This window comes from Saccopteryx bilineata, chromosome 1 (genome assembly GCF_036850765.1).
Source record: "Saccopteryx bilineata isolate mSacBil1 chromosome 1, mSacBil1_pri_phased_curated, whole genome shotgun sequence".
In the NCBI taxonomy this organism is placed as follows: Eukaryota; Metazoa; Chordata; class Mammalia; order Chiroptera; family Emballonuridae; genus Saccopteryx; species Saccopteryx bilineata.
Window position 1 is genome coordinate 407,572,003 of NC_089490.1, and position 25,761 is coordinate 407,597,763.

General features: G+C 62.2%; 3 protein-coding genes across 6 annotated transcripts; 1 reads left to right on the forward strand and 2 right to left on the reverse strand.

The window, feature by feature from the left end:
* Positions 1 to 86: 86 nt before the first annotated feature.
* On the reverse strand, positions 87 to 2,894 carry RASSF7 (Ras association domain family member 7). The gene is made up of 6 exons (XM_066252456.1): positions 2,724 to 2,894; positions 1,965 to 2,097; positions 1,065 to 1,777; positions 844 to 939; positions 678 to 759; positions 87 to 596 (listed from the first exon to the last, which is right to left on the reverse strand). Exons 1-6 carry the CDS (start codon positions 2,874 to 2,876, stop codon positions 568 to 570), a joined length of 1,206 nt encoding a protein of 401 aa, XP_066108553.1. The 5' UTR covers positions 2,877 to 2,894; the 3' UTR covers positions 87 to 567.
* Positions 2,456 to 9,078, forward strand: LMNTD2 (lamin tail domain containing 2). Its single transcript, XM_066252455.1, has 14 exons — positions 2,456 to 2,527; positions 4,455 to 4,478; positions 4,906 to 5,098; positions 5,187 to 5,339; positions 5,723 to 5,810; positions 5,900 to 6,055; positions 6,367 to 6,432; positions 6,517 to 6,605; positions 6,957 to 7,252; positions 7,478 to 7,565; positions 7,651 to 8,020; positions 8,110 to 8,306; positions 8,439 to 8,772; positions 8,935 to 9,078. The coding sequence occupies exons 3-14, from the start codon at positions 4,926 to 4,928 to the stop codon at positions 9,064 to 9,066; spliced, it is 2,142 nt and encodes a 713-aa protein (XP_066108552.1). The 5' UTR covers positions 2,456 to 2,527; positions 4,455 to 4,478; positions 4,906 to 4,925; the 3' UTR covers positions 9,067 to 9,078.
* Positions 9,079 to 9,095: 17 nt separating this feature from the next.
* LRRC56 (leucine rich repeat containing 56) lies at positions 9,096 to 24,682 on the reverse strand. 4 transcript variants are annotated; one of them, XM_066252460.1, is made up of 13 exons: positions 24,559 to 24,682; positions 22,719 to 22,791; positions 22,165 to 22,352; positions 20,016 to 20,103; positions 19,165 to 19,225; positions 14,098 to 14,194; positions 13,830 to 14,024; positions 12,989 to 13,115; positions 11,995 to 12,132; positions 11,851 to 11,915; positions 11,471 to 11,613; positions 11,131 to 11,249; positions 9,096 to 10,075 (listed from the first exon to the last, which is right to left on the reverse strand). In XM_066252460.1, exons 3-13 carry the CDS (start codon positions 22,339 to 22,341, stop codon positions 9,750 to 9,752), a joined length of 1,536 nt encoding a protein of 511 aa, XP_066108557.1. In that variant the 5' UTR covers positions 22,342 to 22,352; positions 22,719 to 22,791; positions 24,559 to 24,682; the 3' UTR covers positions 9,096 to 9,749. The 4 variants fall into 4 exon arrangements, with proteins under 4 accessions (XP_066108557.1, XP_066108559.1, XP_066108556.1 ...); XM_066252459.1 differs by having other exon boundaries at positions 9,097 to 10,075; positions 12,989 to 13,172; XM_066252461.1 differs by lacking the exon at positions 22,165 to 22,352 and having other exon boundaries at positions 9,097 to 10,075; positions 12,989 to 13,172.
* Positions 24,683 to 25,761: the final 1,079 nt, after the last annotated feature.

Here is a 25,761-nt window from a genome sequence, read left to right on the forward strand (position 1 = left end):
TCAGGGTGCTACCCAGTGACCCTGGGTGGAGTCGCAACTGTCAGACCCCATAGGCTGTGCCTAGTGCTGCCCCAGGACACACTCAAGCCGCTTCAGGCCGTTTATTGAGGTTTGAGTGTGCGGTAGGGGAGGCAGCACACATACATACATGTACACACGCTCCCACACACATACACAGGTACTGAAGGATACCTCCCACATGCAAGCACATACCCACAGACTGAACACAGTGGCTGTGCATCTCCCGTCCCCAACAAGGAGCTGTAGCCTTTGCAGCCTAGCAGGTTCTGAGCTGGCCAAGCTTCTCCAGGGGGCTTGGCAGACTTGGCAAGTACCAGGGCAAGAGTCCTCAGTCTCCGCCTGCCCCCCACAGCAGGAACAGCAAGGTTCCCAAGTGTTCTGCCTCAGGCCCAGGGCATGAGGGCTTCCAACTGCACGGGGGCATGAGTCCTCTGTGACCACCGACTCTTCTGTTGTCCAGGCTGGGCTGGCCTGGGCTGCCCTTGCTCGTGTCATTAGAGCCCAGGGTTGGGTTGGCAGTGGACATTCACTCTGGGACAGATGCTGCTACCTCCAGTTCTGCCTCATGGGGACAACTGTGGAGAGGACATAGGCTGAGGGGGCTGAGGGGCCACAGAACAATCTCATCCCACCCAGACTGGGTCAGACAGACATACCCTCCGGGCTCAGACTGGACACTATGGCTGGACTCTGGGGGTCTCCCATCAGGGGCTTTTCTCTGGCTGGAAGCATGAGGTCCTGTGGGGAAAGCTGGTCAGCCTAGAGCCTGGAACTGAACTGGGCACCCCCACTGACCCAGCCTCCCTCCAGAACCACTCGGACCTGTGTGCCTGGGGCGGCCCCCGTCTGCTGGATGAACTGCTGCAGGTTACACTGACGCAGCTCCCGGTTCAGCTCCTCGAGCTCCTGGGCCTGAGCCTGGGGGACATGGGACCCTCAGGGGACACAGCCATGGGGCTCCAGGGCCTGATGGTCTCTCTCCTCTGACCCCCAGACCAACCCCTCAGTTTACCCATGTCAGGGGTGCCAGTCCTGTGACTCACCTGCAGGGCATGCTCTGCAGCCTCCAGAGCCCTGCTCACCAGGGCCAGGCTGCCCTGTACCTCTGCACTCTGCCGTTCCTGGGCAGCCAGGTCCTGGCGCAGGCGCTCCGTGGCAGATGCTGTGGGTGAAGGGGGCCCAGGGGCCTCCGTGGCCAGATGGAGCTTGGCCTCCAAGGCGCGAGCCTGGGCATCCAGAGCCTGCAGCCGGGCAGTGTGCTCGGCCGTGGCTGCACTCAGCGCCTGCAGCCGTGCCTGCCCCTCGCGCTCCCGTGCCTGCTCCCGCCGCAGCTCCTGCTCCCAGAAGGCCTCCTGGCTGAGCTCTGCTGCATTCCTCTGCACCCTCCGCTCCAGGGCCTGCAGGTCTTCACAGCAGCCTGGCATGGGTGCTACAGAGGCCACAGGCTCCAGCAGCACCGGGTTGGAGGCCAGCCTGGGGCACCCCAGGCTAAAGGTCAGTGCTTTGTGGGGCTCCCGGTCCAGTGATGGTCTCGGCTTTGGGGGAAGGCTGGCACGGATTGGGCAGCGCTCAGGGGGTGGGCAGTTGTCTGAGGAGGGCCTACCAGTGAGGCTGGGCCCTGTCCGCCTCAGGACAAACTGGACATCACTGGCAAATTGTCCACAGGTAGCCTGGGCACCAACTGGACACTCCTGGGGCAGCAGCTGCCGTTCTTTCTCCCTGAGACGCTGCACGAGCACAAAACGGCCCGTCTGGCCTGGGGTGGAGAAGAGGGGTCAGCCTATGTCCCCACCCCCACCCCTTGTCCACCTGGATTGAGGAACTGGGTGGGGGTAAGAGGGATCAGCAACCAGGCCCACCCTCCTTAGGGGAAGATGGGGCCAGAAGGCCAAGCCCTACCCCAGGTCCACCTGTTGGGCTTGTTTGCCCCTGGGGTTACTCACCTATAGCTTGGGCTAGTGCAATGACCACTTCCTGACAGGTGGTCTGCTCGGAGACCCCACAGACTACTCGCTGGATGCCGTCCACCCACACCTTCAGCTCCATGGCTGCAGGACCAGAGAGCATGTCCCTGTCCTGCGGGTGAAGGCCACAGGGTCAAGCCCTACCTGGTTCTCCTCTCTTGCTCCTCCTGGACTGACCAACACCCTCAGAACTGGTTCGGAGCTACCCGCAGGTTACACATTCCTGGGGTGGGGGGTAATCCAGACCAACCCCACAAAGCGGGAACCAGTCTGCCCTCCTGAAGCACTTGGAGGCTTCCCCACTTCCCAGCCTCCTCTGGCCCCGCCCCACTCCCGGAACAAGGAGAATAATTAACCAGATGCTGGACTTCCTGCCCCCCCCCCCAGTCACCTGGCGCGGAGGGCACTGCCCCTCCAGCGAGGCACCGTCCCCAGTCACCCAAGCGCGCCCGCACGCAAACTCCGCACCCGCTGCCATGGGAACGGGAACGCACCCTCTCCCGCGACTCAGACGTCGGCCCGCCGGACCCACTGAGCCCGAAGTAGGCAGCCCCCTCCCATTCCCGCCGATCGCAGCGCCCGCCCCGGAGACCGCCGTCCCTGCCGCGGGGAGGGTGCAGGTGCGGCGCGGCCCCCACGCGCGGCCCGGCTCGTACGCCTCCCTCTAAGTTGCCGCCTGGGCCGTCTCGAGGGCGCGCTCCACACTTAGGAGGCTCCTGGGCTTGGCACGGTCCTCACCTGGGCGCCCGCCGGCTTCCGAGACCCAGACTCGAACCGGCTCTTTCCCAGCGCTCCGCGCCGCCGCAACCTGCCGCCTCTAGCGCAGCGGGAGCGCCTGGGTCCGTCACCCATTGGCCCGCATCCCGCGCGCCCCACCCCGTGAGTCTCCATTGGCTCCTGGATGGCCCCGCCCACCACGCGCACACGCCCATTGGTCACCTTTGCTGCGCCCCGCCTCTCCCTATTGGCTCTTCGCCCGCCCCGCCCCCGGCGGCGCCCAGGTGTGGGCGGGGCTTGGCGGCCTCCGAGGGGCGGGTGGAGCCGGAGTCCACTCACACCCGAAGCCCGCGAACTACGCGGAAAGGCGACCGAACCGGCGGTCCGCGGGCGGCGCGTGGGGCAGGTGTCTGGCCCCATTCCCGGGCCCACTTCCTCAGAAAGCTGCCCAGTCAGCTGACGAGTCTCCCTTCGAGGGAGGGGGGCACCGGCCTGGGACCCCGCCAGCCCGGCGGCGCCCAGAGGGAGTAATGATGCCCGTTGCGTCCCCGGAGCCAGGATCCCGCCAAGACCCCGTTCCCTCAGAGTCCGCGGCGACAGTCGTCGGGACCCACAGGGGTCGGGGGCTGTGATCACGCGGGAGGGCGACGTGGAGCTGGTGGGCTGCCGGCCCTCTCTGGCTGCAGCCGGGCTGAGTCCTTGGTGAGGAAGGGGGCCCGCCCCAAGGTTGCTCGGGACAAAGGCCCCGGGCTCTTTGTCTGAGGCTCGTTCCCTCCTCCCCATCCTGCCCCCGGTGGGGCCCAGCGCCCCCCTGAGCCGCGGATACGCCCCTCTCTATGGCCGGTCCTGCCGTCCCCTGGGGAATCCCAAGCCAAGTTCATCAGCCGTTGCCCCTCGGCCGCAAGTCTGTTTGTGGAAGACGTTCAGAACCACTTCTGCCCCATCAGTCTGGGGCCATGGGCGGTCTTCCCGCCTGCCCTTGTCCTGCCCGGCACAGGAGGCCCCACAGGATCAGTTGAAAACCTGAATAAATGAATAATGAAGGAAGGAAGGTGGGGTGGGGGACAAAGGCTGGACAGCACTTGTCTTGTGGGGTCAGATCTGGGGCCTCACTTTTGTTCCAAGGCAGAAAGAACAGTTGTCATGGTTACAGGCATGTCCAGGAGGGGTCCCTACGGTGGCCCAGGGGGTGGAGATGGGCAGGGGAAGGTGAGGTTTCTGGCTTGAAGATTAGATAGGTGGGCGCTGGGCTCTTGAGGGCAGAGGCTGTGGAAAGCACTGAGACGGAGAGTTCAGCAAGCCCCTCCCCCAGTTTCTTAGGGCTGTCCACTGCTTCCTTGTCCTCCTTATGTCCGCTGAGCCCAGGCAAGTCTGAATTCTCAGGACTGTGTTCCTGCTGGCTTGTTGGACACACTCAGAGGCCAGCGATGCTCCCTAAACCCACCAATCAATCTTCACTGTCAGGCTGGGAACTAGGAGACCTTCCCCAGGGTTGCTTGGGCTGAGTGATGACCGACCATCGTAGGCCCTACTGGTCACTCTGTGGTCCCCTGGGCCTTCAGAAGTTAGTTGGGCAGTAGCTCCGCCTCACAGCTTCTCCTTCAGGTTCGACCAGCCCCCAGGAGGTAGGCCTGGGGCTCACTCAGGGTCATGGTCTGGTGGGGTCTCCTTGGAGGCTCCTGGTAACAAACAGCCCCTCCCTTTCTGGGTGCTGGTATCTATGGCAATGTTATAAAGCCTTTCTCTCCCCAGGCCTGCTTGGATTTCATGCCTCAGGTGAGTGTTGGGGGTAGGGGCCCTGAGTCTGGGGGGTGGGGACATGGGTGTTGTTAGGTAAAACACCAACACCTCTGGGGACACTTGCTGTAGGCTGGAAGGGGGAAGGAAGGACCTCGGATTCTGGAAGGAAAGGGTGATAGGAAAGACACCACTGGGAATGTATGAAAATCCAGGTGACATATTGCCTTGGGGGTGTGACCTGCTGCCATAGCCTGGTCAGAAACAAACAAGTGTGGACACCCACGTGACCCAGTCTGGTGTCCTGTGGAGCAGACACACACACCTATGGGCCTCCTTGGAGAGCCACCCAGGATGCTGCCTGGGGCTGTCAGGCACACACACGTGCATGTGGCCATGTAAGGAGAGCCCCGCAGGGGGACCCGTACATGGGAGACAGGACAGACAGCCCCACTACCCCTCTCAGCTCCTCCCAGAACATCAAGAATGGCCCTCAAGTCGTGCCAGGAGGCTGGAGAAGCCAAGGAAGAGGCTTTCTTGTCTGTGTTGGGCAGAAAGCCGGCCAGTGGCGACATGGGGCTTCCCGCTAGCTCACCTGCGGGCCTGAGGCACACCCAGCCCAGCTCCACACAAGCAGTCTTCTCCTCCGTCAACATGCAGTAAGGCGGGGAGAAAGGGGTCAGCCACTTAAGCCAGGCCAGCCAGAGGGCAGGGCCTGATCAAGCAGCGATGGTGCTGGCGCTACAGGTTGGACCCTGAGTCCCTGGACCCCGGCACTCTGCGGCTGCTGTGGGGACAGCGGGAACTGGAGATTCAGGCCCTGCGGTGTGCCATCCAGAACTACCCGAGGGCACGGGACTGCCACATTCTGCAGAAGGTGGCTGGGCTTCCACCTGAGAGGTCAGCAGTGAAAAACTATAGGCCCCAGCCCAACCCTGTCCGGGCCCTAACTGCTGGTTTCTGTCTGACCCCAACCCCAACCACTGAGTCTGACAAAAAATCCAACCTAAACTCAGCCCTGACCTTGACCCTGATCTTTGCCTGTAGCCCTAGTCCTTACCTGACCCTAACCCTAACCCTTAAAGAGCTGATACACTGTTGGCCTGCCTAGACCCTAAGCTTAAACATGGTGGGTGCTGAACTCCAGCCAGCCCCCACCTCTGACCCAGACCTTTCCGAGCATGACTGGCCTGGCCCAGCAGCACTCTGGGCTCTTGGGCCCCTCTTGTTCCCCTGGCTGCTGACCCAGAGTTGGGGGCCCCTGAACTCGCCCCTTCCTCCAGGAGCCCCTGCAGTCAGGAGAAGCGCCTGCAGACCCAGGTCCAGAAGCTGACTCTGGAGTTGAAAGAACAGAAGGAACAAGCCCAGCTGGTGAGGCAACCAGGGAGCTGGGCTGGGGTTGGCCTTGGTGGGGAGGGGTCTGAGAAGGCCCCACCCCACCGTGGGCCCTCCTGGAGCAGGAAAAGGCGCATCTGGAGGAGCAGCTGCTGCAGACCAAGACCCGGCTGCAGCAGCTGGAGGCCCAGCTGGACGCCTTGCAGAAGTCCTGCCTCCTGAAGCTGGCCCAGTCTTCCTGGGTGGGCCGCATGCTGAGGTCGTCCACCGGCAGTGTGGAGGTGAGCCTGGGCTCCGGGCCCCCTCCTGCCTCCCCTCTCCCCTCTCCAGCCCTCCTTGGACTTCCCTGACAGCCAGTCCAGATGTGTGCCTCTGCTGAGGGGCTCTGGCCTGTCCCGGAAGCCTGACTCCTCAGGCCGCCTCTGGACCGTGGCCTGGTTCTGGGAGTAACCACAAGCCCTGGGGCCCACCTGACACTCTCAGCAAGCATGTGCCTCCGGTGCTGGTGAGGTCGAAGGGAAGAGATGTCTCGTGGGGAGGGGTGCCCTTCTTCCTCTGAGCGCCTGCCCGCTTGCCTCGCCCCCTCTCGCAGGTGGTGACTGCAGAGGACCTGATGGACCCCAGCGACGAGAATGACGAGCCCCCCCCTGCTCGGGAGGTGAGCGAGGTCCCGCACGTGCGCTCATAGGTTCTGCAGGCCTGGGCTGGGGGGGGGGGCACATGCCTGTTGCTTTCTGGCCAGGGTTTCCGGCTAGAGGATGTGGACTGGAATGCCGTTGCCCGTCGGTACCCAAACCTCTTCGCTGACATGAAGTTGAACTCAGATTACAAGTGACTGTCCTGGGCAGGGACTCCCGCCAGGGAGGGGGGGACAGGGAAGGGAGGGCTTTGCCTTGGCAGATGTGGACCGGAGGTCAAGTTCCACCCTTAGTGTCACTGGACAAGTCACTCAAACCTTTCAAAAGTCCGTCAGTTCTCTGAGCGCTAGAATAGAGGAGGGACACAGGGAAGGGTTCCCGGCCACCACTGTTCTGCCGTGAGCCCTTTTCCCAGGCTGGGTCTGAGGGACCTAGACCACAATTTGGGGTATTTCTCCCACCTTCGGGAGGCTGGCTGGGGGGGGGGCAGGGCTAGGTCCAGGAGTAGAAGCTGAACAGCCAGTGAGAAGACTGTGGTCTGCAGGCACCTCAGGCCCCGGCTGACCCCGCAGCTCCCACCGGCCTCACCACCTGAACAGTGTGGCTCAGAGTTATGCCAGCAGGGCTTGGAGCATCATCTCAAGTGGAGCTCCCTGCCTCCTGTGGACGCCAGCCACTCAGGGGGTGTCAACTCAGACTCTAGCAGTTGCCAGGTGGACAAGTGGTTTGTTGTGCAGAAGGTGACGGGGCACCCACCCCAGTCGCCCGGCCACGTCTCTTTCGAGGGGATAGAGTCACACGCCAGGCGGCTCAGTGGGAACTCGGAGTCAGAGCCTGAAGGTGGAGTGGGGGGGCTCCCCTGAACCCCTCCAAGTAGTGCAAGCTACTCCTCTGCTCCCCTCAGCCTCCAGGGTCCAGCCACCCCTCCTGTCCTGGATCTGACCCCTGGTGCTGTTCCTTACCCGTGTGGACCCCCAGAGCACTGTGGGCCAGTTGGCCTCACAGATGTTTCCGGTGGACATTCCAGATGAGGGACCCCCTCCCAAACAGGCCTCCTCTCTCTAGATCTCGGGGAAACGCACTCAGACCAGAGAGTCCTGGTACCAGAGTCCAGTGCAGATCCTGACCACTGGCATCCACCACTCTCTCTGAGGTATGGGAGTGACCCAGCATGGAGGGGGGGGGCAGGAGTGGCTCTCCCAGCGGGAGAGGGCCCTGACTAGCGCCCTCCGCTCCAGCAGGACCGGCTCCTGCCTGAAGATCGTGGCTGTGAGCCTTCGGGAGAAGTTCGTCAGCATCCTTAACGAGTCAATGGAGGAGACGGCCGACCTGGGCGGCTTCATGCTGCAGCAGCTGGCGCGCGACTTCCCAGTGTTCGTGTACCGCTTCCCACCCCACACGCTGCTGGCGCCCAGGCACCACGTCACGGTGCACCCCGCTCCCCGCCCCTCGCCGGCGCCCCTCGCCCGCGCCCGGCGTCGTCCCCAGGTCTGGAGCAAAGGACTAGGCAGCAGCAGGAAGCAGCCGCCCTCGTCCGTGGCTCGGGAGCCTGTCCCCTTACACTCCAGCCGGAGCTTCGTGACTCTTCTCCTAAACCCCAAGGGCGAGGTCAGTGCGGGTCCCAAACCCGGGAAGCGGGTCGGGTTGGAGGAAGGCCTCGCGGGCTGGGTGTGACCACGTGCCCTTCCCACCCGCAGGTTGTGAGCGAGCACCAGGCCCCTCACTGCGGGACTCCTGTCTCCAGTTTCTTCCACGACAACATTAACTTGTCCATTGACACCTTCCCGCTCTCGGAGGCCCAGCCTGGGGCCGACACTCGGGAGCAGCCGCGCCAACCCCGACCCCCAAGCAACGGTCGGGTGCGGGAGGCCCCGGCGCGGAGCCAGAGGCAGGGGTAGGGACCGCGGGGACCCTCGGCCCCTGCCTTCTCCCCAGGCCCCGCTCCCCCCAGACCGTCCCCCACTTCCGCAGGCCCCGCCTTCGCCAGGCCCGCCCACCTCTCAGACCCCCTCCCCCGCTGCCCCAGGCTCGCGCTTGCCCGGACTCCCTTTTCCCGCAGGCGGGCTCGGCCCCCACGCTCCCCTCGCCCCACCAGGAAGCGGGCCCTGTTGCCACGCCTAAGTACCCACGAGGTATCCCGCCCGCGGGAGGTGCCAGCGCCTCCCGAGAGCGCGGAGACGACCGCGCGGGAGCTCCTGCCAGCCATCCCCCGTGAGCGGGCGTGGGGGCGCCAAAGGAGGGGCGCGCCAGCAGGGAGGGGGCGGCCGGTCCCACGACCCCGCTTTCCATCACTGTCCCACGCAGAGGGCGGGCTGGGCTCCGCGGACCGCCAGGCTAGGAAGGAGCACAGGATCCCCAGGGTGAGTGCGCGCGCGCGGGGTGTCCCCGGGTACTCAGGCTGCTCCCTCCGGCCCGGCCCTCCTTCGCCAGGCCCTGACGCTCCCCGCCCCGGGTCCCTCTCCTCTGCCCTCGCTCCCGCCCCTCCACGCCGCTCCACGTGCTTCTCGGTCCGCGTCCCCCAGGTGTGCCGGAAGAGAGTGGACCGGGGCTGCCCGGTGGTGGCGCTGTCGTTGCAGGGCATGGCGGAGAGAAGATTCGGTTTCCGCTTCCTCAGCTGCCCGCACATCACTTGGGATCCGCGCGGGCGGGTGTAGGGCTGGGCAGGGGCAGCCAGGCCAAACAGGCGCCCGCACTCACGGCCCTCTCCCTCTCCCCGACTGCAGCGGCGGGGCATCCGCGGTAGGGCGCCGGGGACCGCGGCGCGCGGAGAGAAACGAGTGGGAGTCAGGCAGTGCCAGCTGTATAATTTATTGAACCGAGGTCACCTACGAAGTAAACTCATTTGTTACACCTGAGAGTAGAAAATGATTCTGGTTTCTGGGTGTCCTGCCCCCCATCCCTCCAAGTCCGACGGGGGTGGGAGGGCCTGGCAGCACTCTGTTCCAGCGAGGGCAAGCTCCTTCTCCTGGGACCACCGTGCCCCAGGGGTGTGGCTGGAGGGCCTGCGTGGAAGTGGACAGGACCAGCTCAGCCACCTCTGCCTGGGCCCTACCTGGTCTCTTCCAGGACTGCCCCCCTGACCACTCCTCCTGGGAAGGCGAGGCCCCTGGGAAGAGGTGGGTAGCTGGGCCCTCCTGGGCTCTTGCCGCTGTATCTTCCGTGGTTGTCCCAGCTCCTCACTTCTCTCCAGCAAGAGGGCTCTCTTTTGTGACAGATCCACCTCCTACCCCTAACAGCCCTCCCAAGTCCAGATGCTCTGGGCTCCATGAGGCTCCACAACCAAGCTGGGGCCCCTTGACCACAGTCCCGGCCAGCGTGGCAGAGGGTGGGGTTTACACTAGGGGTGGGACTGGGCTGGGGTGATAGGGTTCAGGTGCGGCAGGCACCACAGGGCTGGGGCTCTGGCTGCTGGATCTGGTGCCGGCTTAAGGCCTGGACATCCCTGGGCTCGAGGGCTCGGGCCTGCGGTCACCTCCCGGGTTCTCAGAGCAGCCATGGCAGCCAGCGCCTTCCCCGGGCCAGGCCCCGAGCTGCCCAGGGCTCTGAGCCGACGCCCCCGGAACTGCAGGACTTTGGGTCCCTGGGAGCAGCTGCTTGAATCAGGTTGCATGGGGACTTTGGGGGGAGAGGGGAGCAGGTTATAGCCAGAGGTCCTGGGAGGCCCTGCAAATGAAGGATGGAGCACGTCAGACAAGGCCCCCCCACCCTGAGGAATCACTGGGGGAAGGTGGTGGCATCACCACAGGCAGAGCTGCGGTGTCCACTGTGGCTCCTTCTCAAGTCCTCTGCCCCCCAAGGCAGCACCTCCCTGACTCACTCCCCGTCTCCCCAAGGGAGCTGTGGATCCTTATCATCGTCACCTCTGACCCTTGCTTGAGCTGGACGCAGAGGCCAGAAGGCCTGGGCTCTGGCTTTGGGTCATTGGCTCCTGTCCCCAAGAGCCTGCTTATAGGCTGGTGGCTCTGGGCCAGTTTCTAAACCTCGGCCATAGAGCAAGGCTCCAGCACCCACCTCAGGGTAGACTGTCCCGGTATGGCCAGTCACCCAGTTCCCAGGACTCAGGCCGGAATGGGAGGCCCTGGTCCTCTTTTTTCCCTGAGTGCTCATTGTCCTCACCACTCTGGCCCCCCTGCCTGTGGCTCTCACTCCATCCCTCCACCAGGTGGCTGGCCTTTGACCCCTCTTGACTAGCTGATCTCAGGGTCCACCCCTTCTGGCCCCTGACCCCAGGCACCAGCCAGCAGTGGAGGAGCAGAGGCTTAGCTCACCCTGTACCCGTGATGGGGGAGGGGGGTATTGTCGTGTGTCACAGGACTCTCAATCGGTCAAACTTCAGCCTGTGCTCCTGCTGCCCCTACTAACCATGCTCCTCCCCAGGCTTGCCACCCAGCTATTTCACCAGTCAGTTCAGACCCTTCCTCCAGGAAGCCTCCCTGGGTTTGCTCCACTTGGCCTCTGTCACTCTGATGCCAGTGTCCCTTGTGGAGGGCCTCACCTGGACTGATTCTGTGGCCTGAGTCCAGGACGAAGTCCTCCTCCCTGCCTAGGTCTCCTGCCTGTCAGGTGGGCTCCGCCCTCTGCCAGCATCTTGCCCTGCTCCCTGAGAACTGCCCCGGGCCTGTCCTGCTCTTCGGTCCTGGCCCCTCACTGCCCCTGCCCTGGCCCTTTGCTGGGGGGTGACTTCTGTCTCTCATCCAGCCCTGGTGGACTCATGGTACCTGGGGCCAGGCTTGGAGAGCCAGGGAAACTCTTGGGCCCAGTCTTGTCCTCTTGTTCTTCAGGGCCCCTCTGTGGGCCCCAGGAGGCCGCTGCCCTTTCCTGCCAGGAACCCAGGTGCCTACGGGGGAGGGGGCTGGGTGGTGGTAGGAGCAGGGGCTGCAGCTCTGCTTCCCCCCCTTGGAGCCTATCCCCAGGGCGTGTGACTTGAGGATGGTACCCCAGCCTCAAGCTCCCGGCCGTCCTGGGGGCCAGTGGTCACTCAGCCAAGGCCGCCCAGCCAGGGCCCCGCAGTCAGACAGAACACACACGGCAGGGTTCAGGGTAGGGACAGGCACCCACCGCCCACGCAGCTCCTTCCGCGTCCAAAGTCCAGCCAATGCCAAGAGGTCATGACTATCTGCAGGGTCAGGCTGTGAGGTGGAGGCCCTGATGGCCAGGCCTTCCAGCCCGGGTGGGGGCAGGTTTTCTGGGGGCAGCCTGGCCTGAGGAGGGAAAGGGTTTGGGGACAGACACGGCCTTGGAGGGGACTGGGAGGGCCGCAGCCCGAGGGGGGAGAGATGTATTAAGCTGTGCAGGGTGTGGGAGAGCAAGGGATAGGCCCTTTGAGGTCTATAGCACTGTCCGCTCTGGAGGAGAGCCCAGGACACTGGTCTGTTTGAGGGACCCACGCCCGGGATGCCGGGGCACTGGTGGCCCAGTCCCCTGGGGGCAGGGTGTACCTGGCACCGGTGCTGGCGCTCCCGAAGGCCTCTGGTGGGGTTCCCGCAGAGGACTTGGCCTGCGCCTAGAGAAGAAGCTGTGGGTATGCCTGGTTTGGGCTGAGGGGCTGCGGGGGCCACGTCCTGCCAAGGTGCGTCAGTTACCGTGGGTGAGGTTGCTGGCATCATCCTCTGGGGCCGGGTCCTTGGGAAGCAGACCTTCCGGCGAGGGTCCCTTAGGAGCCAGTAGGGAGAGGGATAGCTTGGGGCCGAATCTCCAGCTGGGGTCTCCGTGGGGATGATCTGCCCAAAGGTCAAAATCAGAGGTCACCAAGGGCCATGCCAGCTGGCTAGCCCAAGAGCCCCGCCCAATACTCTGTCCACAGACCAGGGACGGCCACCACCCAATGTCTGTGTATCACAAGGCCCTGTTTTAAACCTCCTCTTCCTGGGGGCAGGTGGGCAGGGCTCTGGGGATGAGTGGTTAAAGCTAAGAAGAAATATCCTATGAGGTTGTCCATCTCTGAGAGGCCCAAAGGGGGAGGGGACTGGTGGTAGAAAGCTTTTGTCATGGGGGGGCCCCGAGGGGGGGGGAGAGACCTCTTCTGAGGCTCAGGGTGAGGTCACCAGGCCAGGAGGGTGCGCAGAGGTCAGGGTGAGGTCACCAGGCCAGGGGGGTGCGCAGAGGTCAGGGTGAGGTCACCAGGCCAGGGGGGTGCGCAGAGGTCAGGGTGAGGTCACCAGGCCAGGGGGGTGCGCAGAGGTCAGGGTGAGGTCACCAGGCCAGGGGGGTGCGCAGAGGTCAGGGTGAGGTCACCAGGCCAGGGGGGTGTGCAGAGGTCAGGGTGAGGTCACCAGGCCAGGGGGGTGCGCAGAGGTCAGGGTGAGGTCACAGGCAGGGGGGTGCGCAGAGGTCAGGGTGAGGTCACCAGGCCAGAGGGGTGCGCAGAGGTCAGGGTGAGGTCACCAGGCCAGAGGGGTGCGCAGAGGTCAGGGTGAGGTCACCAGGCCAGGGGGGTGCGCAGAGGTCAGGGTGAGGTCACAGGCAGGGGGGTGCGCAGAGGTCAGGGTGAGGTCACAGGCCAGGGGGTACGCAGAGGTCAGGGTGAGGTCACCAGGCCAGGGGGGTGTGCAGAGGTCAGGGGGGAGGCTGCCGTACCCGGCCTGGGGGGCAAGCCGTCCAAGACGCTGCCCTCCTTGATGGCCTCCTTCACCATGAGCCAGTCCTTGTCCAGCTTCCAGGAGGCTGGCAGGCCTGTGTGCGCGGCTGGCACCTCGTCCAGGACCTGCAGGTGAGGGATGAGCTTCCTCACCTCTACCCTGTAGTTGTAGCCCGGGGGTACCTGCGGGACAGAGAGGGTTGGCAGGCCTCGGGACATGGGCCTTTCCAGCTCGCTGTGTCCTGAGGCCACAGGCCCCAGACCCACTGTGAGGTGGAGCGGGGAAGCTGGGGTCCCTGGCGCCTAACAGTGACCCCTCCCAGGCTATCTGGGTCACTGTTAGGCACCCGGGACCTCAGGGAGTCTGGGCTCTCGTCCACATGATCTCCATGCAGGTCCCTAGCCAGGGCCCAGTGGCTCCCCCTGGCTGTGGTGCTGCCCTGAGCTCAAGCTCTGGCCCAGTTGCCCAGAGGAGCAGCTGGCAGAGCAGATGGTGTGAGCTCCAGTGGGCATGGGTGCAGGGCGTGTGCAGCTGTGGGTGTGCACAGGCCTGCAGGGGAGGGGTGGCTCCGGACAGGGCCCGAGTCAGTGAGTGTGTGTGCGTGTCCACAGTTCTCTGCGGAGATGGCCTGTGCACATGGGCCCGTGGGTTTGGTCCTGACCCAGGAGGACGCACTGGCAGCTGCCAGGCCTTCAGCGAACGACAGAAGAGAACAAACTCACGGGGAACAATCCACAGGGTGCAGGTGGACCCCGGGCCAGGGGAGGGCCGAGGGGCTGGAGCCACAGAGCGTCACCCCCGCTCTTGCACGCGGCTGGGTGGTCACCCACTATACCCACCTTGCTGGAGGGACTCGGCCGCAGGCACACCAGGTTTCCCTCGAGGGTGAGCGTGGCCAGCTTTGGGCACAGCTGCAGGTAGCGCACCTGCCCCAGGTCCTCCACGCTGTTACCCTCTAAGTCCAGCACCTCCAGCTCCCCCAGCAGGCACAGCGGGCTGAGGTCCGAGACATTGTTGTAGGAGACGTACAGTTCCTGGAGCAGCACGGGGGCCTCAGCCAGGGCCCTGGCGCGGTGCCCTCCCCCGCCCAGGGCGCCACAGGCTCACCTTCAGGGCCGGAAGGGAACCGATGCCATCCAGGTCGGACAGGCCACAGCGCGCCAGCCACAGCACCTGCAAGCGACCCAGCGCGGTGCCCAGGTCTCTGCAGAGGGCAGGGTTGGGTGGTCAGTGCTGTCCTGGGAGGGAGGGCCATGTCTGTGGCCAGGAAGGCCCTGGGCTGTGCCTCGCACCCAGCCACAACCCCCATCTGGCTGTCTCCAGGTGCAGGGGCAGGTGGAGTGCGGCTTCTAGCAGCCTCTGAGCTAATTAGGAAGGGGCTCCCTGCTGCCTTCCCTCCTCACTGCAGACCTAGGTATCGGGTGGGCGGAATGTCCTACACCTTCTTCAACCCCTAAGAGCCCAGCCCTGGACCAGGGGCCACCCCCGTGCTGGACAGCTCTGCCCACTCTCCCCTGCTGCCGCCGCAGTGGGGTGGCTGAGGTGGCCCCGTCCCCAGTGGGCTCAGCCCAGGGTGCTCTTCCTCAGTCTGTCCCCAGGCCTCGTTTGAGGATGACTTCCCCAAATCATGCTCCACTCTCAGCCCAGCTGTGCTGACAAGACCTGCCCCACCCACTGCCAGCACTCCCCTGGCCAGACTAGGGTTCTCCCATGTCAGCACAACTATGGGGGGCAGACCTTCCGTCCCCTGACCTCTCTGGGCCCCCGGGGAACCGCTGGTTCCTTCTGCCCTTCCCCTTTCATGCTGAGGGCCTCCTCGGACATTTAAGTTACGTTACGAATGCTTCTGGACTTCCCACTCGGGGTGAGGGTCTGCAGTGCTGGCTGGGAACCCTGAGCCACCCAGGACACCGATGGGCGGGCTTCCCCTCGGTTTGTTGGGTGGGGGTGGTGGCAGATGGCGCATGACTCCCCTGAGTGCACGCTTTCCAGGGGCCTGGCGGCCTGCCCGTGCCCCGTGTGGGTACCGGTGCCCCGTGTGGGTACCGGTGCCCCGTGTGGGTACTGGTGCCCCGTGTGGGTACCGGTGCCCCGTGAGGGTACCGGTGCCCCGTGTGGGTACCGGTGCCCCGTGTGGGTTCCGGTGCCCCGTGTGGGTACCGGTGCCCCGTGTGGGTTCCAGTGCCCCGTGTGGGTACCGGTGCCCTGTGAGGGTACTGGTGCCCCGTGTGGGTACCGGTGCCCTGTGAGGGTACTGGTGCCCCGTGTGGGTACCGGTGCCCTGTGTGGGTACCGGTGCCCCGTGTGGGTTCTGGTGCCCCGTGTGGGTTCTGGTGCCCCGTGTGGGTACCGGTGCCCTGTGTGGGTTCTGGTGCCCCGTGTGGGTACCGGTGCCCTGTGAGGGTACTGGTGCCCTGTGAGGGTACTGCACCGTCAGCCCACAGGCCTCTTCCCCGAGGCTGGCTCCTCCCCTTGGCCGGGTGAACGTGGCCCCTGGCCTCCCGGGCTTCCAGGACCAGCCTCACCTCCCTCCTTTCAGCTCACGAAGGCCCTGGGTGAACCCGTCCGTGGGGCCTTTCGGCCTCATAGGTCGTAATTGCTGCACTAGCTCCGTGTTACTGCAATCTGTGGCCTTCGATGGCTTTTCCAGTCATCTCCTAACTGCTTGACATCTGGGTCCAGCGGTTTCTTTCCAAGGAGCTGACCACACCCCTGTTCTTTGATCGGCAATTTGTTTGGAAATATTTGCTGCCTCTGTGCCCCACCTGCCTTGAGTGTTTCCACGAGAAGTCTGAGGAAAACGCCATTATGTTTTTCCTGCACAAGAGAAGACCCGACCTATTTTCTTAGCTGTCCCCACTCTTGGTCTTGAAGTCCAGTGACTTTATTTTGAGATCTGTTTTGGGGCCGGCCATTCGGTGTCAGTTTTTCCTTTCGCTCCGTAGATGAGCGTGGTCTTTTATGTCTGACGGGTTTCCTTTAATCTTTTAACCATTCGCTGTGTTGTTACTTCCGTTTACCTCCGCAGAGATGACAATTCAGCCGACGTCAGGCCTCCTCTGTTGGCCCTCTGTCTCTGGGAATCTTTTTCTTCTTCTTCTTCTTTTCCAAGTGAGAGGAGGGGAGATAGAGAGACAGACTCCCACCTGTGGCCCGACAGGGACCCACCCAGCGACTCTCGTAGGGGGGCTGATGCTCTGCCCACTTGGGGCCATGCTCGCAACTGAGCTATTTTTAGGGTCTGGGGCAGAGGCCCCACAGGAGCCATCCTTAAGGCCTGGGGCCCCTGCGATGGAACCAATCTAACGATGGCTGTGGGAGGGGAAAAGGGAGAGGTACACTTCCCAAGTGACACCCGAAGTACAGCCAGAATAGATGGATGGGAAGAAGACGGGTTTTAATCAGAGTTAACGGGAGGAGGCAGAGAGTCTGGCAAAGTCTGAAATGCACCCAGGCCGTACACGGGACTAGGAGTGAACCAGGAGAGGCCAGACCCCCCTGAGCGGGGAGCAGCGGGTCCAGGAGGGGGCAACATCACATCCTCAGTGGTGGGAGAAATGCTTGCGATTCCAGGGTAGTGAAAACCGCCATTCAGTTCCTGTCATCGTTTCCAAATCCGCTGTTTTAGAGATTGTGTGTGTGTGTTTTCTTCCTCCAGGTGCGAGTACTGAGTGTAGAGGGAACGGGCACAGCAGGGCCCCCCTCCCCCTGGCCTTTCCCTGAGCCCACTGCCCTTGGAAACCGGCTAGCCACATGTGGGCAGAACACCTGTCTTCACACCAGCAACTGTCCGGGGCTGCGATCTCTCCGGCCACTGCTGGACTGACAGCTGTCACATTCAGATGGCCTTCTCGGCCTGGTAATAGTGCCTGAGACTACTGAGTGACGACACTAGTTTATCGGACTGTTTCGTCGAGTTAGTTTCCTTGTACAAACGCTTGTGCACGCCCTTTGCAAACACTGTCTGCCTGAGTTCCAGGATTCAGTAACAGGAAGAACTTACAGACCCCATGACGGTGTTCACGGCCGTCTCGAGGAACGGAAGACGTGTTCATAACATTCATGCCTGGCCCTTTTCTCTTGGACTTGCTGTTTTTTGTTTTCTTACAAATGGTACAGCGTGTATCTTAATTTTATATCTTCCACTTCTCTTATACTATTCATCCTTTATTTTATTTTATTTTATTTTATTTTATTTTATTTTATTTTATTTTATTTTATTTTAATCAAGTGAGAGGCAGGGAGGCAGAGGGACAGGCTCTTGCATGTTGCCCCACTGGGATCCACCTGCAACCTCTCTCTGGAGCCACTGTTCTGTTGTTTGGCAACTGAACTATTTTAGAGCCTGAGGAGAGGCCATGGAGTCATCCTCAGCGCCCCGGGCCAACTTGCTTATTGAGCCATGGCTGAAGGAGGGGATGAGAGAGAAAGAGGAGAGAGAGAGAGAGAGAGAGAAGGGGAGCAGGAGGGGTGGAGAAGCAGATGGTTGCTTCCTGACTGGGAATTGAACCCGGGACATTCACATGCCGGGCTGATGCTCCACTGCTGAGCCAACTGGCCAGGGCCTCCTTTATTTTATTTGTATGCTTTATATGTATTTTTATGGGTCTTTCAGCTAATTTGTAAGCTTAACGATGGAGGAAGTGGTTTTGTCTCCATTGATAACGCGTTGGCGGCCAGGGTAGAATGCAGCTTTCGCTTGCAGGGAAGGTGCGTCTCTGAAGCCACTTTCCAGACACTTCCCCCCAGTGGTGTCACTGTCATGTGGGGCCTGCGGGTCCAGCTCCCTCATCCTGCGGCAGCCACGGAGGCGGCCAGCAGTCTTCCATTTCCAGATCTGCATGTGTTCATTTCTTTTGGATGTGAATTTGATAAACATCAGTGTAAATAAGGAAGACCTACAAACGTTTCAAGTGAGGTTGCTTGATTAGCAGCTCTGTTGCCTGACGTGGCAGAACCTGGCCAGGGGCCTGGGGTGCCCGTCTGGCACTGCGAGGGCCGCCAGTGCCCCCGTCGCCACCTCCTGGCGACACAGAGCCAGTGGGGCTCTCAAGAAACCCGCCTTGCTCAGACACCAAACCCAAGCCCGACGCACCCTCCTCCGCTCTGCTCTCTGCAGCCCCACAAGATAGACAGAAACCAGCTGCCTGTCCTTAGTCTCGCAGTCAGTCTTTTAGGTCAGTTATTAAAGTGCCGCCGTGCGTCACATCCTGTCTCACGAGGCCATGCCATCTGCTGAGCTCATGGCACGCTGACCCTCAGCCCCGGCCCTCCTGGTGCAGGGACACCCTAGCAGGGGTCCCCAAACTATGGCCAGTGGGCCGCATGCGGTCCCCTGAGGCCGTTTATCTGGCCCCCGCCGCACTTCCGGAAGGGGCACCTCTTTCATTGGTGGTCAGTGAGAGGAGCATAGTTCCCATTGAAATACTGGTCAGTTTGTTGATTTAAATTTACTTGTTCTTTATTTTATTATTTTTTTTCTTTCTTTATTTTAAATATTGTATTTGTTCCTGTTTTGTTTTGTTTTTTACTTTAAAATAAGATATGTGCAGTGTGCATAGGGATTTGTTCATAGTTTTTTTTATAGTCTGGCCCTCCAATGGTCTGAGGGACCCTGCAGGGGTCCCCAAACTTTTTACACAGGGGGCCAGTTCACTGTCCCTCAGACCATTGGAGGGCTGCCAAATACAGTGGTCCTCTCACTGACCACCAATGAAAGAGGTGCCCCTTCCAGAAGTGCAGTGGGGGCCGGATAAATGGCCTCAGGGGGCTGCATGCGGCCCACGGGCCGTAGTTTGGGGACCCCTGCCCTAGACCCTGAGGCCTCGCTTGGTGTTGAGGCATCCACCAGACACGCCCCCCCTGTGGCTTGGGGACCCTTTGCTGAAGGTGAATGACTAGCCTGCTGCTGAACACAGGCCCGGTAGCACCCCCAGTAGGTGCCTCCAGGTAGTCAGAGTGGGTGATGTGAGCTCCAGGGCCCAGAGTCAGGCAGGAAGGGTGTGTCGGGGCCGCAGCCGGGTGGCCGGGCCCCTCCAGGAGCCTCCCCGTGGGGATCCACCCAGAGGAGACTTCACCCTGACTAAGCTCTTCCTTCAGTCTGTGGGACCGACCCCCCAGGTGGGGCAGGACTCCTCAGTACCCTTGCCTGCGGTCCCCAGAAGGGGCACTCACCTCACGGAACCCAGGCGGCTGTCGTTTAACTTCAGTTGGCCGAGGTTGGGCAGGTGGACCCCTGTGGGGCCACAGGGCGGAGGTCAGAGGCAGGCATGCCCATGGGCCTGCCCACCTCTCTGAACCCTCGCTGCCCCTGGCCCCTGCTGCCTGGTGGCTTCTCTGAGGCCCGGTGCAAGGCTTTCTTCCGCATTCATAAAGCATGCGGGGCAGAAGGCGCCCCGGAACCAACAGGGCCACTTGGGGAGCCCCCAGGCCACTGGACTCCAGGAATTGGCTTGTAGGAGGAGAGCCAGCTGGCATGGGGGGGGGGGTTGGCCAAAGCTTGGGTCCTACACCCAGCCACCTCCCAAGACCCGCCCATGGGCACCTCCGGTACCCCACAGACCATAACCTCTGTCAACTTGTAACACTGGGTACAAGAGCACAGGAACCCCCCAGCCCGTGCATCCCAAAGTCCCTGGGACAGGGTTCTGAGCTACCGACTCCTACCAACCACAGAGCCCCTCGTCCCTGGAATGAGAGTGTACAAGGCGGGTCAGGCGCAGAGCGGGTCTGTGGGGTGCAGGGTGAACCTGTGGGGTACAGGGTGGGCTTGCTGGGCACAAGGTGGACTTGTGGGGCACAAGGTAAGCCTGTGGGGTGCAGGGTGAACCTATAGGGTACAGGGTGGGCTTGCTGGGCACAAGGTGGACTTGTGGGGCACAAGGTGGACTTGTGGGGTGCAGGGTAGGTCTGTAGCGTGCAGTGGTCCAAAGAGCAGAGCCTGGCAGGCAGGGCCCGAGCGAGCAGACCCACAAAGAGCAGTCTGGCCTTGACACTGGTGAGTGTGGACAGCGAGGGGCTCTTACCGAAGTTCCCCAGGCTGTGGTCACGGGTATCGACGCACATCTCCAGCATGCTCACCAGCCGAAGGTCGTCCACCTGGGCCAGGGCCTGCTGCAAAACCAGTGGGGGGGGGGGGGGCTCAGCCCTGGGAACTAGACAGTGGTTACTCCCTCCCAGGGACCCTCCTTCCCTCCTTGGTGGCCCTCTGGGTCTGTCCCAGTCTGGCTGGGTATAAGAGGCTCCTGGTATGTGGTACCAGGCAGGTGACAAGGCCAGGTTCACCTCCAGGCCCAGCCAAGGTGCTCTTATGGTCACTTTCCAGCCAGACCCAGCTCCTGGCACTTCCTGGGCATAGCCAGATTGGACCCAGTCTCACTCTCTCTTGCTGTCCAGGGTGTGTGTGGGGGGTGTTGAGAAGGACAGGAACTGGTGGGTGGATCATCTAATGTGACAGCTCACGCACACTGACAGCTACATGCTGGATGGGGGTAATGGGAAGGCGTGGGCAGCACAGGCATGGCCAGAGGGCCACATGAATGTTACTGAGGGGACCATGGTAGGCACCGAAAGGGGGCCTGGTGGGAATGTCCGTCCACCTGCAATGACCAGATAGCTGGACCCTTCTCTGAATTGGGTCAGGAAGGTAGGCAGGGACCTCAAACAGCCAGGCTGCACATGGGGGGGGGTGTATTACCCAGGTGTTTCCACGGAACCCCTCCCAGTGTGAGCGTAGGTGCGGCCAGGGGCCAGGGAGGGGCCGGGCAGTGATAGCCTCTGATCCCTCCCCCCTCCCCATGGACAGTAGTGGACAGAAAGTGGCCAGGAGGGGAGGTGGGGGAATGCTGGGAGGTGCAGGGCTGCCCAGTGGGGTCACGGGGTGGGTACCACCCCCCCAACTTGGAACAAAGCCATCACCGGCGGGACCCCAGCAGCTCCGGTTTCTTATTTTTTTTATTTTTATTTTTATTTTATTTTTTTCATTTTTCTGAAGCTGGAAACAGGGAGAGACAGTCAGACAGACTCCCGCATGCGCCCTACTGGGATCCACCCGGCACGCCCACCAGGGGCGATGCTCTGCCCCTCCGGGGCGTCGCCATGCTGCGACCAGAGCCACTCTAGCGCCTGAGGCAGAGGCCACAGAGCCATCCCCAGCGCCCAGGCCATCTTTGCTCCAATGGAGCCTTGGCTGCGGGAGGGGAAGAGAGAGACAGAGAGGAAAGCGCGGCGGAGGGGTGGAGAAGCAAATGGGCGCTTCTCCTGTGTGCCCTGGCCGGGAATCGAACCCGGGTCCTCTGCACGCTAGGCCAACGCTCTACCGCTGAGCCAACCGGCCAGGGCCAGTTTCTTATTTTTTTAAATTTTATTTTATTTTTATTTTTTTGTATTTTTCTGAAGCTGGAAACGGGGAGAGACAGTCAGACAGACTCCCGCTTGCGCCCGACCGGGATCCACCCGGCACGCCCACCAGGGGGCGACGCTCTGCCTACCAGGGGGCGACGCTCTGCCCACCAGGGGGCGATGCTCTGCCCCTCCAGGGCGCCGCTCTGTCGCGACCAGAGCCACTCTAGCGCCTGAGGCAGAGGCCACAGAGCCATCCCTAGCGCCCGGGCCATCTTTGCTCCAATGGAGCCTCAGCTGCGGGAGGGGAAGAGAGAGACAGAGAGGAAGGAGAGGGGGAGGGGTGGAGAAGCAGATGGGCGCTTCTCCTGTGTGCCCTGGTCGGGAATCGAACCCAGGACCCCTTGCACGCCAGGCCGACGCTCTACCACTGAGCCAACAGGCCAGGGCCTCTGGTTTCTTTTATTCCCTGCACTTTGCACTTTGCATGCTGTGTGCCTGGAGGGCTTGCCGCCCCGTCTCCCCACAGAACCAGGGGCTCCTCTTGGCTTCACAGAGGGGGCCTGAGAGCCCAGGTACAGTGTGCTCAGCAAATACTTGTGGAATTCCTGCCTAGCTCAGCCCTTTCCACGGCCTGCATGCTTGGGGGACGTCTGTGTCACCAAGCATCTGAGGTTGGCCTCAAAGGTGAAGCAGGCCCAGGGGACACATCCATCAAACAGGCAAGGCTGGCAGGGCTGGGCACAGAGGGCAGGTTGGACACCAGCCCTGAACATTACCCATGCAGGCCCCTGAAGCTTGAGCCCCCTGTTCCTCCCATCTCCCAGAACTTACCAGTCGGGTAGGTGACAGGTACTGCTCTACCAGCAGCTTGCTGTGGCCACCCCCATGGCTGTCTGGGTCCTTGCTCTGTGGGCAGGGGTTGTGCAGGCCCTGCCAGCTCAGCTCCCTTACTTGGACACTGGCCGTGCTCGGCCGAGGGCTGTGGGCCCTGTCCGACGTCCGGTCCATTCACATCCAACCTGCCAGGACAGGCAGAGGCTGATCCACACAGCCCCCAGCATGGCCCCACATACAGCCTGGCGCCCAGAGAAGGCCCAGTGGTGGCCTCACCTGCTCAGCCTGCCTGGGGGCCTTGCTGTCCTCTTCCCTGGCCTTGGATCACACCGCCTACCTGGACAGGTCACCTTCCCTGTGTTTCTTCAGGGCCCAGGTGAGGGGATCTGGCTCCAGACCACATCTGCTTAGCTGCCCACTGTGACCAGCAGCAAGCCGGTGCCTTGGGCCCTGTGCTTTCTCTACTTGATGGTCTCTGAGCCTGGGGGGCCCAGGGCCAGGGTCTCAGGGATATTCCCCACCCCACCCCTGTGCCCACTGAGCCCCCTCACCTGGAGGCAGAAGCCTTTTCCCACTGTGGGTCAAACATCCGGGCGAGGGGCTGGCATATGGCCCAGGTGGCACCTGTAATAGAGAGAGTAGGGTTGGCCAGGTCCTGGCCCAGGTCACTGTGCTTGTGGGACCAGACTGTACAGGCCAAGGCCAGTGGGCCCAGAAACAAACAGGAGCAGAGGTGGTAGGGGCGATCAGCCCGGGTCCTCTCTACCACCCTGATGGGGATCCTGGTCTGCTGATGAGGAGGACAGCTGGGTGGGTGAAAGATGTTGGGGTCCCTCCCAGTGCTAACGCTGGTCCTCACTGAAATTCCCACTCCCTCCAACCAAGTCCATCATCTCTCCGAAAGGGATCCTGGCTCTGCTGTCCTGTGGGCTGGTCCTTGCAGCATCTGTCCCTCCTGTACTCCCCTCTCCAGGCCCCAAGGGAGGTCGTCCCTGTTCCTAGAGCACCGGCTCCAGGCTCACCTGGCGTTGCTCTTAAAGACGCAGGTGCCTGTGTCTGGCCCCAGACCCTGGATTCATCTCTGGGGTTGACACAAGTCTGCCTGGAATGTCCTGGCCACCCCCACCCCCATCTTTGATGGTGCCTCCCTGACCCCCCACTCTGGCACTCCTGTGCTCCCGCCCACCCTTCCTGGACTGACCTTCCTGATGAGACCGCCCAGCCCACAGCCCTCTGTGTCGTACGCCTCATCGGGTTCAGCGAGTTCCACCAAGACCGGTGGGCTCTCTGTGGGCAGGACAGTTGCTTGCCCAGCTCACAGCGGACACAGAAGGGCTCTCAGATACTAGTATCTGAGAGATGCTATTGTGTATGCTTATCAGCTGCTTGTGGACGTTTAAGATTCATCTCCTTCATCATGTTCACAGACCCTCGCCCCCACCCCCACCCTGGCCCAGCGAAGAGGTCAGCGAGGTTTTGACGGGCAGTGGGAGGGCTGGGCCCTAGGATAAGCTGCACAGGCCCTCTGTACCTCTGGGACCTCACTTGGAAAGTGACCCACACATGACCTATGGAGTTCAAAGCCATGCAGGTGAGGCCCAACATGGTCTTATGAGGCTTCTGGCCAGGATTTCTTCCTGAAAGTTCCCTCTGCTGCCCCAAGCCTTGCAAGAGGACCCTGTGACCCTGCACCCCGGGAAGATGCTGCCCCAGAGGTGGGGTGCACACAGGCAGCACTGAGGGGTCAGCCCACCACCCTCTTCCCTCCATGCTTGACAGAAGCTGTCTAGGGATCCTACCCTGGACTAGGCCCAGAGGCCTTAGCCAGTTTAGCCCAAGGGTTGTGGGGTCCAAGGAGCAGGGCCTGGGCTGGAGGCTGTGGCTACCGTCTAGACACTGTCCCCTCACATTCATGCACTGGCCCCAACCTGTTCACATTGCTCATGGCCCTGCTCCCACCCTGCTCCTGCCACTCTGGAAACCTGGGGGGTTTGGCTCCGCAGCCCAGGCTAGTGTCAGCCCCTGGCTTGGCTCATCAGCTCTCTGGGTCCCCTTCACCGCTCCATCCTTCACCACACGGGCAGAGGCTCCTCCCAAGTTGCCACCATGGAGACCCCCTTCCTTCTGCAGTCTTCTCTCTGACTCCATCTCTCCTGCCAGGGCCGGGCTGGGGGCCCCTTCTGTCCCAGTGACTGGGAGCCTCTCAGATCACAGCCAAAGGTTGTAGGCAGGGTCCCCAGAGGGCTAGATTTGATATCTGGGGGAATCTTTGAGAACCCTTAGGCTTTGCTGCTTAATCCTTGCGCCCGCCCCTCGGCCTCAGTTTCTTCTCGGGCACCAGGGTTATAGCGAAGCCTGAGGCCCAGGACCCAGTGGCGAGTTCGCCGTTACCTGAGGGCTCCGCCCTAGTGCCCCGGCCCTGGGGGATCGGCCCTGGGCGCCCTCCGCCGCCGCTAGGCGCTCTCTGATTCAGGTTGGTTCTTCAGGCCGCAGCGTTGCGGGACCTGGGCGCCATGGCAACGGGGGTAGGACCTTATTTGAATAATCAAATATTCATGAGCCGCGAAGTAGCTTGGGCTATGGAGGGGCGAGCCACACCCCTTGGCAACGGTTGTTATGGCAGTCTGGCCGAGGCTAGGGCAGAGTCCGGGTCTGGGCATGGGCCCTCCACTGGTACAGCCCCGCACGCGTGTGGGCAGCCCTAAACCTAGGGCAGAGGTGAGATGCCACCCGTGCCCACCTCTCCAAGGTGTGAGGTTCCCGTGAGAGTCGTCAAGAAGGCGGATATACCTCCGCCTGCGAATGTGGCCGATGCCACGTCAAAAGGAAACGCCGTGGGAAAGGACCCCCTGAGGACAAGGGAAGTGAAGACCTGGATTCCTGGACGGGAGGCCAGATTCGCGCCCACAAGGGACGCTGCCACCGGCTCTCATTTATCCGCCTTTACTTAGCGTCTACGCGCGTTGGGCGCGATTGGGGATCTGCCCCAGCCGCGGCAGTGCGAGGGACTGCCAACCGAGCACTGCCACAGCACGTGGGGTCGGCGCTGCGGTCGGGGCGGGGCGGCTACCCGGGAGTCCGCCAAGGTCAAGGCCTGAAGTGGGGGTAGACTCAAGAGGAAGAGCACCCAGCCTTCGCAAGAGGGGCCAGGTGGCACGGGATGCTGGTTGGGCCCTAAAGTACACTGCACCATTCTTTCTCGTAAATAAAGTTTACGCTTTACTTTGAAATTTTATAAAATGTTAGAAACATGTCTTTTTGAGAGTCTTGAAAGGAGCGTTTGTGCTTTGGGTGGGGAGAGAGACTTCACACCACGATGGAAACTTCTGGGTTGGATTTGTGGGTACCGTTTGTTAACTGGGCCACAAACACGGTGAGCTTCTCAGGGCTGGACCTCCGAGTTTGGTGGGAAGCTGGGCGGGCAGGCAGACGGACTGTCGGGCCTGCCCAAATTGCGGCAGACTGTTGGTCAGGGGGTCCCGGGCGGCGCGCTACACGAGAAGCAAGATCCCATGCGTACGGGTGAAAAGACTGAGCTGGATGGACTCGCTCCGCCGCGGGCTCAGATGTCCGGGCTTAGCCCGGGCGCTTCTG

Excerpts from the sequence above, each read along its gene's own strand:
- RASSF7 (XM_066252456.1), bottom strand. The coding sequence starts at position 2,876 with ATGGAGACTCACGGGGTGGGGCGCGCGGGATGCGGGCCAATGGGTGAC. Across the intron at positions 1,778-1,964 it reads TGCACTAGCCCAAGCTATAG|GCCAGACGGGCCGTTTTGTG; the intron begins GTGAGTAACCCC and ends TCTCCACCCCAG. Across the intron at positions 940-1,064 it reads CTGCAGAGCATGCCCTGCAG|GCTCAGGCCCAGGAGCTCGA; the intron begins GTGAGTCACAGG and ends CATGTCCCCCAG.
- LMNTD2 (XM_066252455.1), top strand. The coding sequence starts at position 4,926 with ATGGCCCTCAAGTCGTGCCAGGAGGCTGGAGAAGCCAAGGAAGAGGCT. Across the intron at positions 6,056-6,366 it reads CGTCCACCGGCAGTGTGGAG|GTGGTGACTGCAGAGGACCT; the intron begins GTGAGCCTGGGC and ends CCCCTCTCGCAG. Across the intron at positions 7,566-7,650 it reads CATCCACCACTCTCTCTGAG|CAGGACCGGCTCCTGCCTGA; the intron begins GTATGGGAGTGA and ends CCTCCGCTCCAG.
- LRRC56 (XM_066252459.1), bottom strand. The coding sequence starts at position 22,341 with ATGGACCGGACGTCGGACAGGGCCCACAGCCCTCGGCCGAGCACGGCC. Across the intron at positions 14,195-19,164 it reads AGCCGCCTGGGTTCCGTGAG|AGACCTGGGCACCGCGCTGG; the intron begins GTGAGTGCCCCT and ends TGCCCTCTGCAG. Across the intron at positions 12,133-12,988 it reads CGGCTTGCCCCCCAGGCCGG|ATCATCCCCACGGAGACCCC; the intron begins GTACGGCAGCCT and ends ACCTTTGGGCAG.